Source organism: Prionailurus viverrinus, chromosome B1 (assembly GCF_022837055.1).
Source record: "Prionailurus viverrinus isolate Anna chromosome B1, UM_Priviv_1.0, whole genome shotgun sequence".
NCBI lineage: Eukaryota > Metazoa > Chordata > Mammalia > Carnivora > Felidae > Prionailurus > Prionailurus viverrinus.
In genome coordinates this window covers 74,085,781-74,097,357 of record NC_062564.1, presented here as the reverse complement: position 1 = coordinate 74,097,357, position 11,577 = coordinate 74,085,781, and the positions used below count along the sequence as shown (strand labels likewise).

The window sequence follows — 11,577 nt, the reverse complement described above, 5'->3', positions numbered from 1 at the left end:
GCACGAATTGGGGCTCCCAAGGATGGACAGGAACAGAGAAGTGGAATTTAAAGACGGTGTGCTTCTGGGTAACGCGAGGCTCTGAATGCCAAAGCTTCTGGATGATACTAGTTGGGTAACTGGCTACTGGGATTGCGAAATCTTCCTCTGTGCTTCGGGAATTCCCACGCGGGGGCCGCTACCAATCTCGGTTCTGTTTTCCCTCCCAGCGCCCTCTGCGGACTCGGGCCGCCTCGGGTGGGCCGTAACCTCAGTCGAGGTCACCTGAAGCAGCCCGGGGACAAAGGCGGCCGCGACGGCGCGCGGCCCCACGGCCTCTCCTGCGCTGCGCGGCGGCGTGCTCAGCGACAGAAGGTTCCCGCACCCGGCGAGGACGCGCGCCCGCCGCGCGCACGTTTCCTTTCGCTCCCGGCCTCGGCCCAGGCGCGTCGCAGCCGGAGGCCGCCAGGAGACGCGGCCCAGGGCGGCACCGCCGTCTCCCGGGTACGTCGGGCCTTTCTTGGCGCGCCCGAGAGCGCGCTCTGCTGGCGTCCTCGCTCCGCAGCCCTCCGCCGGGGTGCGCCGGGGATCCCTGCTTCCCTCTCGGTTGCACACGGGGCGCTAGGACGCCGACGCTCCCGCGGCCCCAGCCTGCGCGCCACCCTCCACTCCGAGCCCTGACGACGAGGGTCAGGTAAGGGCTTTCAGACTGCACGCGTGCTTCCCGCTGGTGGTTTGTCTGCGCTCCTGGGTTACTGCAGGGACCTAACTTCCAAAGTTAGATTTCCATCACTGTGGCTGAGAAGTGGGAAAAGTTCAGGACTCAGGATTTGCCTGGGACTCTCGCTCACTAACCCCGAGCCCGGCTTCACGCGCCCTCCGTGTTCTTCCATCCTTAAAAGATCTGAGTTATGTCTCTGATGAGAAAATAATTTAGAGCATTTAAGCTTAGACGAGTTCTTTAAAGAATGCCCTGAAGTTCTCCTTCTAAGCTCTCCAAATTCTGGAAATGAGAACTTGTGTTTAGAACTTAGCCGCAAGACAGGATAGTGTTTTTACTGTTTTTGTTTGTTTTTTAGGGAGGGAGAGAGAGAGAGAGAGAGGGAGAGAAATTGATTGATTGTTCAAGTATAAACAAACAGCTCAGCTGGCTGAGATGATACTAATCTTGCAGAAGAAGGTCCTGTTTGCAGTGTTACTAAGAACTTTACCAGAAAGCAAGTGATAGATAGGATGGCCTGACTTGAAAGTAAAGAGAAAAAAAAAAAAAAAAAAAAAAAAAAAAAAGGAAATGGCAATCATCCTATTTTGACTTGTTCACCAGTATTTTAAGTTTCTTCCTCTTCTAAGCGGAGAACATTTGCATCTTTAAACTTTTTATGATGCTCTTATTTTACGAAAACTGTCACAAGTTTGCAGCATGTTTTATAAGTTTCTAAGCTATCAGTTAACTTTTTGTATTGTTTCCCTTAAGAATTTGGTTTGGTTGGTTAAATAGTAATTGAGCATGATTTTATGGTATAGGGCATTGTGGGTGTGACCTCCTTACAAAGATCTAGTAATAAATGTAAGTTGTATTTACTTCTTATAAATAAGAGGCTTGCTTGTTAAAATTGTTTTCCTCCACAATAGCATTTAAAATTTACATTCCTTTTTCCTCATACCAAAAGCCATGCTTGAGTTTTTGAATGCTATCTTCTTTCTTATCAATTATTAAATTAAAAAAATTGCAACCATAGTTTCTTGCTGCCTACTTTTAACGGGTTTATTTTCCATATTGCTGAAGAACATGTTTTTGGGTCCTTCTTTCAATGATGGAGTATAGATAAAGATTCTTTTTTGGTTTTTAGGTTTTGAATGTCTGAAAATGTGTATCTCACCTTTACTCTTAAGTGATAATTTAAATGGGTACTGACAGGTAGATTGGCAGGTATGTCTTCTCTGCCCTTTGAGGATATTATTCCATTGTTTTCAGGCTGGGTGAGGAATTTATACTCTTTAAGAAAATGCTTAGGCTTTATTATTACTTAATATCATTGTTTATTAATTCAATACACAACTTACTGATTTATTATTTTATTGTTATTCTTTATTATTTTAAATTATTTATTTATTTATTTATTTTTTTATTGGGGAATCAATATGCATTTATAATTTGGGAAATTTTTTTTTTATTCAATTCCCCCAAATTTTTATTGTCTTTTAATATTTTGATCCACACCAGTGTATGTGGCAGGCCTGGAGTTCTGATTTTTTAGAGGAGGTTTCTAGAAGGCTGGCTTCATCCAGGGCCAGAGGGCAGAGATTTCTGAGATCCTTATTCACATAAGGTATAGCCTTTTCCCTGCCAGGGGCTTAATGGAGAGTGTGCTTTCAATTCTCAACCGAGCCTGGGGCCCTGGGGCCCTTCTCCACTCCTGCTTTACTCAGCCATTATAGCCCTCACCCTGAAGTGGGTATCTGGTTGTGGTTTCTCTGGGGACAACAGGGCTTCAACTTCCTCTCAATTCTGCTTCTGCAGATGTGCACAGCAGAAGTTGCCTGTAATGCCAGGCTTACTTGTCCTTTCTCTGGGTCTTGGACCAGTGATTCCTCACCACTCTGTCAATTTTCTGAATTCTTTGTTTTTTTTTTTAAGTTTATTTATTTATTTACTTATTTATTTAGAGAGTGGGGGAGAGGCAGAAAGAGAGAGGGAGAAGAATCCCAAGCAGGGATTCGCACTGCCAGCACAGAGCCTGATGTGGGGCTTGAACTCACGAACCCTGAGATTGTGACCTGAGCTGAAACTAAGAGACAGATGCTTAACCGACTGAGCCTCCCAGGCGCCCCAATTTTCTGAATTCTTTAAGCAGATGATTTTATGCTTTATCCAGACCCACAACTCTCATTAGATATGACTCCACTCGGTCTAACTTTAGCCATTGCTTTTCCCTTTCTCCATGTCTTACTCTGAGGAGCTCTCTGCCCCATGCTGTAATGTATAGAGGAAATGAGAGGAATAGAAGTGACTGTGATCTTCAGTGTCAAGTTGTTAATGGCAGTTTTAGCATCATCAGTAATTATTATTTGTTGAGAACCCACCATGCAATAGGTACCATATAATACTTGTATGAAATAGCCCAAGATCTCTGCTCGTATGAATTTTACATTTTAGAGACAAAAGGCTAGGACAGACAAATTTAGAATAGATGTATTTGACCTTTAAATCTTAGGGGAAAACTAGTATAGATTTCTTAAGGTTTGTGCTATTTATTACAAAATGGAAAAAAATCAAGTAAATTTTCGTTGCCCAGTACAGTTATACTAAGATGATTTTTTTTTCAATAACTAATTAAGCAGAAAGACAATGGAATAAATACAGTACCAAACAGTAATCTCATCTCATCTTAACCACCATGAGTTTTAGAGGTGGGTACGATACTAGATCTTTATAGGTTAGTTTAGTCTTTATAGGCTAGCTTCCATCGCAGCTGTTTCTGCTCCTCTCATACTCATTATCTTGCTTCCTTTAGTACCTGCTTGTTTTTTATTGTTTACTGGACATTCAACTTGAAACACTGTTTGTAGAAAGAAACTTGAGGCCTAGGATAACGTTACTGTCTTCTGGAGAAAATTCTCCTTTGCTTGTGCAGGTACCTGTGAGCACTAGATATTCCAGAAATCATCTTAATCCATTTTCAGAAACTAAGAATGTCTGAGCCATCCAGATAAATCAGAGCTGTGCTACAATCTACGTGAGGACTTGGTTTCCTCTACTTCAGCCTTACCTTTCCATCCATGATTGGCCTAGACCTTCACCTTTAACTCCCTGCCCTTCAAGCCTGTTAGAAGTGCTATGCAGCCTATCATATGCTTACTGTGCTCAAGGTGATGAAAGACAAGATTCAAAATTTTGGCAGAGAGCTGGAAACTACAAAAAATGACATAGCAGATGGGGAAAAGAATCTAACAGAAATTAAATAAATGAAAATAGCAATAACCAAACATTTAAAAGCAGTGGATGGATTTAACGGTAGATTAAACACAGCTGAAGAAAGAAGAATAAGCTAGAAAATAGATTAGAAGAAAATTTCGAGACTGAAACTTGAAGAGGCAAAATATGGAAAGAACAGCAGAGGAAAAGCCATGGAAAATATAGCTAACGTAGTGCTTAGATGAAAATTTATGGTCTTAAATGAATATATTAGAATGAAGAATGACTGAAAATTAATGAGTAAGCATCTACCTTAAGAAATTAGAGGGGCGCTGTAGCTCCGTCGGTTAAGCGTCCGACTTAGGCTCAGGTCATGAACTCACAGTTCGTGGGTTCCAGCCCCGCATCAGGCTCTGTGCTGACAGCTCAGAGCCTGGAGCCTGCTTCGGATTCTGGTGTCTCCCTCTCTCTCTCTGCCCCTCCCTGGCTCGCACTCTGTCTTTCTCTGTCTCTCAAAAATGAATAAACATTAAAAAAAAAATAAAAAAAAAAAGAAATTAGAATAAGAAGAATAAAATAAAATCTAGAGAAAGCAGAAGGAAGGAAATAGTATTAGAAGAATAGAAATTAGTGAAATAGAAAAGAAATAGAGGATCTATAAACTGAGAAGCTGGTTTTTGAAAACGTTTGTAAAGAATGATAAACCACAGACAGGACAATAAAAAAAGCTGGCACCAATTACTCATCTCAGGAATGAAATAGGGAACCTCACTATAGGTCTTACAAATATTAAAATAGTAAGAGGATGATATAAGTAGCTGTGTCCATATATTTGCATAATTAAACGAAAACAATAAATTCCTTGAAAAACACAACTTATCAAAGCTGAAAGATGAATAAAAAGAAAATCTGGATAGTTCTGTAGCTGTTAAGCATATTTAATGTATTTCACAAAAACAAGAAAAATGTACAAATAATAACAAAAAGTGCGGTCTTAGAAGGTGGCATTGGTGAAAGGAGAGGAAAGGAAATGTGTAGGGTGATTTTACTTCTGAATATACTTGCAAAAATTCTAAGGAAATATTAGTAAATAAACATATCCAGTAAAATATAAAAAGGGTAATATATCCAGACTAACTTGGATTTCTTCTAAAACTGCAACATTGTCTTAACACTAAATCAATTAATGTAATCACCAGTATTAACACAGTAAAGGAGGTAATTCATGTTATTATCTCAGTAGATACAGGAAGAGAAAAAAGAATTTGATAAGATTCAACATTCAGTAATGAAGAAAACAAGGTAAAGGTATAATGATTGGAAAGAAGAAAAAACAGTATTATATCTGAGTGATGTGATTGTGTACATAGAAGATAAAAATCTACAAACTGGAATTATTAAATCAATTTAGCAGGGTTAATTAGTGCATGGTAAATACATAAAATTCAATTGAAATAAATATATACCACACATACGTATGTATTATTGTTTTTAAAGCTTAGAAGATCTCAAATGCCTGGGAATAAATATCACAAAATATGCTCAAGACCTCTGTGCAGAAAACCGTAAGATATTATTGTGATAAATTAAAGAAAAACCTAAATAAATGGAAAGATGTATCCTGCTCATGGATTGAAAGATTCATTATTGTAACAATGTCAGTAATTCCCAAATTGACCTACAGACTCATAGTATTGCCATTTAAAATAAACAAGTTTTGTTTTTGAAACGGATAAGATGATTCTGTAATTTATAAGAATATGCAAAATGCCAAGATTAACCAAGCCTCATTTGAAGAAAAACAATAAGCAGGAAGGGCTTGCGCCCTACCCCACCTCCCTCCAGGATATTAAGTTATGTTATACACTTAATGTAGTGATACCAGTACAAGGATAAGACAAACAGACATTGGATCAGAATAGAGAACACTGAAACACACTCACCCCTATGAGGACATGCGATTGTTGACAAAAGTAATATTGTTGACTGTCTCCCCAAAGTGATCTTTTTAAAAATGGTGCTGGGTCAATTGAATATCCATTTTGGAAATGAAATGGATCCTCTCTGCTACCTCAAATATTAATCCCATGTGGTTTATAGGCCTATGAAAGGCAAAGCAATAAAGATTTAGAAAATAATAAAGAGAATATCTTCATGATAATGTAAAAAATATTTTTTAAACAGGACACAAAAATTACTACAAAGAAACAGAACAGAAAATTTAAGAACATCTGTTTATCAGAAGATTCCACCAAGCAAGAAGGAAAGCGGCAGAGTGGAAGAAGATACAGGCATACTTTGTTTTATTGCACTTGGCTTTGTTGCACTTTGCAGATACTGTGTTTTTTACAAATATGTCTTGCAGCCCTGCATTGAGCAAGTCTGTCGCTGCCATTTTTCCAACAGCATTTGCTCGCTTTGTGTCTCTGTGGCACATTTTGGTAATTCTGGCAATATTATATTCAATATTGTTATTATATTCATTATGTTGATCTGTGCTCAGTGATTATGACTCACTGAAATCTCAGATGATGATTAGCATTCTTCAGCAATGAGCATTTAAAAATTTGTTACTATTTTTTATGCTTATTTATTTTTGAGAGAGAGAGAAACACAAACACAGTGCAAGTGGGGGGGGGGGCAGAGAGAGAGAGAGGGAGACACAGAATCCGAAGCAGGCTCCAGGCTCTGAACTGTCAGCATAGAGCCCTACGCAGGGTTCGAACACACGAACTGTGAGATCATGACCTGAGCCAAAGTTGGACACTTAATTGACTGAGCCACCCTGGTGCCCCTAGCAATAAGCATTTTTAAATGAGGTATGTACTTTTTTTTTTTTTTTTTTAGACCTTGCATACTTAACAGACTACTGTGTAGTGTGAACATAGCTTTTATATGCACTGGGAAACTAGAGAATTCACTTCAATGGCTGCATTGTGATAGTCACTTTATTATGGCAGAACTTCACCTGCAGTATCTCTGAGGAATGCTTGTATTTGTAACATATGTATCTTCTTCCATTTCCAGAGTATATATCTTTATTTATATATAATTTAATATTTATAATAATTATTATAATAGTGACAATCCAATAGAAAACAGTAGGCCAAAAACTGAAATAGGCACATTACAAATGAGGATTCCAAATGATCATATGCAAAGGTGTTCAGGTTCATTATTAGTCCAGGAAATGAAATTTAGACTCGGATGAGATTACACCGCTTACCAGAATAGCTGAAGTTAAAAAGACTGGCAGTGCAAAGTGGTGGCAAGAGAGAGGGCAGTTGGAACTGTCATATGGTGCTGATGGGCATGCAAATTATGGGTTATTCATATTATGAAATGCTGTGATCCATTGGGAAAAAATCAGAAACGTCTGTATATATGGATGGAAAAAGATGCCAAGCCATATCGTAAGGTGAGAAGTGAAAATCCAGAATAAGTATGCACGGTATGGCCCCATTTATCTAAAAGAGACAGGAGGGGATGCCGAGCAGTTGCACTGGTGTGGCCGTAAAAAATCTGGCAGCAACAGCTATTAAATTTCCCAGCCAAGTGTGTATTAACATTATTTATATTTTAATTCTCTGTACCTATAAATTATATAGGCCTAGGGCCTTCGTAATCTCTCAGATTCTGTGCATGTGGGAAATTAGTTTTACCCACAAAAAGTTTTCTTCTTGGGGTTAGATTTTTAAAATTGTTTTGTAGAGCTAATGTAGTGAGCAGAGGAGTACAGACAGCAGGAACGAGAGAGCCGAATAGAGCCAAAGAGGGATATAGGACCCAGGAGGTGGGCCGAAAGACAGTGCTGGATTCACGGTTGTAAACTGGCAGTGGGAGAGAGTGTGCAGACAGCTTTACTCCCCCCACATCCAGACTGGAGCACTACTTTCTGCACTTACTTTTCTGCAAGGAAGAGAAGGTTCCGATGGTCTGATTGTCCCTCAGCCCAGCAAACCGCCTCGCTCTGCCAGGGGTCCCCAGCATCCCTCCTGTCTGCTAGGAGTAGGTGAAGCATGGGAGCACAGGACCTTTTTCTTTTGGTGAAAGACCATGCTACCCGCTGGAGCTGCAGCCAGTGAACGCTTGTCCAGTGAGAGCTGCAGGTAGGCTCTGTGAGATCTCTAACTCCCAGCGGGCATTGAGGCAGGGAAGAGGCATGCTTAATACAAGAAGGCTTGAAGTGGGTGAGTGGGTGATTGTAAATCCATAGGGTTAATTAAGCCTCGCTCGTGTTAAACCTGCTTGCTTGTTCATTCCTCCATTCATTCATTCATTGACTCATTCTTTCAGCTCAGGCATAGTGAGTCTTGCTCTGTACTCCCAGATGGTATTGGATCTTGAGGTCATGGCACAGTGGCAGAATGTCTGTGTTGGTGTTGCTGGATGTAGCAGCAACATATCCCCATTCATACATTCCATTTGCGCTCTGTTATTTCCAGGTAGCTCTGTGTGTGCGTGCGCATGTGCCTTATACCTTACAAAACATTTCTCAACTGGAATCATGATATACTGTCAAACACAGTCACTCATTTGAACCTCTTTTATTTGTAGGTTGAATTACTGGACTGGACAATGTCACGTGTTTTGTGGACAGTATGGGTCTTGGGGGCTGTAACCAGCCTCTCCAAGGAAGTGGCCCCTCATCAGACTTCTCTGTCCTGTGACTCCACGGGCGTCTGCGAGGGCCACTCCAGATCTTTAAACTCTATCCCCTCAGGACTCACGGCGGCTGTGAGAAGCCTTGACCTCTCCAACAATGAGATCACCTACATTGGCAACAGTGACCTGCAGGGCTGTGTGAACCTCAGGGCTCTGAGGCTGGAGTCTAATGAAATTAACACGATAGAGGAAGATTCTTTTTTTTCCCTGGGGAGTCTCGAACATTTGGACTTATCCTATAATCACATATCTAATTTATCATCCTCATGGTTCAGGCCCCTTTCTTCCTTGAAGTTTTTAAACTTGCTGGGAAATCCTTACAAATCACTTGGGCAAACACCTCTTTTTTCTCAGCTCACAACTTTGCGAATTCTGAAAGTGGGAAATATTTACAGTTTCACTGCGATTCAGGAAAAGGATTTTGCTGGGCTGACTTTTCTTGAGGAACTTGAGATTGATGCTTCAAATCTCCAGAAGTATGAGCCAGAGAGTTTGAAGTCCATTCAGAACATCAGCCATCTGGCCCTTCGTATGAAACAGCCTGATTTACTGCTGGAGATTTTTGTAGATCTTTTAAGTTCTGTGGAACATTTGGAACTGAGAGATACTCATTTGAACACTTTACATTTTTCAAAAGCATCCATCAATGAAACAAATACGTCGATTAAAAAGTGGACGTTTAGAAACGTGAAAATCACTGATGGAAGTTTTAGCGAACTTGTAAAACTGTTGAATTACGTTTCTGGAGTGTTAGAAGTAGAGTTTGAGGACTGTACTCTCCATGGGCTTGGAGACTTTGACGTATCTGACATGGGCAAAATTGGAAGTGTAGGTGGGATAGAGACATTAACAGTACGGAGGTTGGTCATTCCATACTTCTACTCGTTTCGTGATCTGAGTAGTGTGTATTCACTTACGGAAAGAGTTAAAAGAGTCACAGTAGAAAGCAGTAAGGTGTTTCTGGTTCCTTGTTTACTTTCACAACATTTAAAATCATTAGAATATTTGGATCTCAGTGACAATTTAATGGTTGAAGAATACTTGAGAAATGCAGCCTGTGAGCATGCCTGGCCCCTCCTACAAACCTTAATTTTAAGGCAAAATCGTTTGAAATCATTAGAAAAAACTGGAGAAACTTTGCTTACTCTGAAAAACTTGATTAACCTTGATATTAGTAAGAACAGTTATCTTTCTATGCCTGAAACTTGTCAGTGGCCAGAAAAGTTGAAATATTTGAACTTATCCAACACCAGAATATACAGCTTAACCCGATGCATCCCCTGGACACTGGAAATTTTAGATATTAGCAATAACAATCTCGATTCACTTTCTCTGACTTTGCCACAACTCAAAGAACTTTATATTTCCAGAAATAAGTTGAAGACTCTACCAGATGCCTCCTTCTTACCCACGTTACAGGTCATGAGAATCAGCAGAAATGCAATAAACACTTTCTCTAAGGAGCAACTTGATTCTTTTCAAAGACTGACGACTTTGGAAGCTGGCGGCAACAATTTCATTTGCTCCTGTGAATTCCTGTCTTTCACGCGGGAGCAGCAAGCACTGGCCCAGACCCTGACCGACTGGCCAGACAATTACCTGTGTGACTCTCCATTCTATGTGCGGGGCCAGCGGGTTCAGGACACCCATCTCCCAGCTTCTGAATGCCACAGGGCAGCTCTGGTGTCTGTCGTGTGCTGTGTCCTTTTCTTGTTGATCCTGCTCACGGGGGTTCTGTGCCACCGTTTCCACGGGCTGTGGTACCTGAAAATGATGTGGGCTTGGCTCCAGGCCAAAAGGAAGCCCAGGAAAGCTCCCCAGCGGGACCTCTGTTATGACGCCTTTGTGTCTTACAGCGAGCGGGATTCCCACTGGGTGGAGAACCTTATGGTCCAGGAGCTGGAGCACTTCGACCCTCCCTTCAAGTTGTGTCTTCACAAGCGGGACTTCATTCCCGGCAAATGGATTATCGACAACATCATCGACTCCATCGAGAAGAGCCACAAAACCATCTTTGTGCTTTCTGAAAACTTTGTGAAGAGTGAGTGGTGCAAGTACGAGCTGGACTTCTCCCACTTCCGTCTGTTTGATGAGAACAACGATGCTGTCATTCTCATTCTTCTGGAGCCCATTGAGAAAAAGGCCATCCCCCAGCGTTTCTGTAAGCTGCGGAAGATAATGAACACCAAGACCTACCTGGAGTGGCCCACAGACGAAGCTCAGCAGGAAGGGTTTTGGTTAAACTTGAGAACTGCAATAAAGTCCTAGGTTCCTTCATTAAAGGCCAGTCTTGGTCTGGTGGTGGTCCTTATATCACTAGTTATAGCTCAGTCCATTCTGACAGTTATAGGTGGACCACATAAATGCACTGTCATTTGAAGGCTTGCTTACTAAAACCACTAAAACTGTTCATATTTTGTCTAGAGTGCTGGTTGTTTTAAATGTTTTATTATTGGGGCGCCTGGGTGGCACAGTCGGTTAAGCGTCCGACTTCAGCCAGGTCACGATCTCGTGGTCCGGGAGTTCGAGCCCCGCGTCAGGCTCTGGGCTGATGGCTCGGAGCCTGGAGCCTGTTTCCGATTCTGTGTCTCCCTCTCTCTCTGCCCCTCCCCCGTTCATGCTCTGTCTCTCTCTGTCCCAAAAATAAATAAAAAACGTTGAAAAAAAAATTTTAAATGTTTTATTATTTTGGGGGGGGTGGGGAGGGCTGGGAGAGAGGGAGAGAGGATCCCAAGCAGGCTCTGTGCTGTCAGCACAGAGCCCAATGTGGGGCTCAAACTCACGAACTGTGAGATCATGACCTGAGCTGAAATCAAGACTCAGACGCTTAACTGACTGAGCTGCCCAGGTGCCTCTAGAGTGCTGTTTTATAAAAACTACCAGATTAAAAATTAAATGTTCTTGGCTTTTTATTAATCCTATGAGATAATCATGATCTGAGTCCATTATTGACATCTGAATTATCTGTAGCAATTGGTTTAGTTCATTAGGAAATAGCACGAAGGAACAGATTTCCC

General features: G+C 41.3%; 1 protein-coding gene across 2 annotated transcripts; it reads left to right on the top strand.

Moving 5' to 3' along the window:
• The first annotated feature begins 209 nt into the window (after positions 1 to 209).
• On the top strand, positions 210 to 10,979 carry TLR2 (toll like receptor 2). 2 transcript variants are annotated; one of them, XM_047856303.1, is made up of 3 exons: positions 210 to 673; positions 6,080 to 6,186; positions 8,453 to 10,979. In XM_047856303.1, exon 3 carries the CDS (start codon positions 8,474 to 8,476, stop codon positions 10,826 to 10,828), a length of 2,355 nt encoding a protein of 784 aa, XP_047712259.1. In that variant the 5' UTR covers positions 210 to 673; positions 6,080 to 6,186; positions 8,453 to 8,473; the 3' UTR covers positions 10,829 to 10,979. The 2 variants fall into 2 exon arrangements, with proteins under 2 accessions (XP_047712259.1, XP_047712257.1); XM_047856301.1 differs by lacking the exon at positions 6,080 to 6,186.
• Positions 10,980 to 11,577: the final 598 nt, after the last annotated feature.

What these genes read in the sequence shown, in the direction of transcription:
- TLR2 (XM_047856301.1), top strand. Translation starts at nt 8,474, where the DNA reads ATGTCACGTGTTTTGTGGACAGTATGGGTCTTGGGGGCTGTAACCAGC.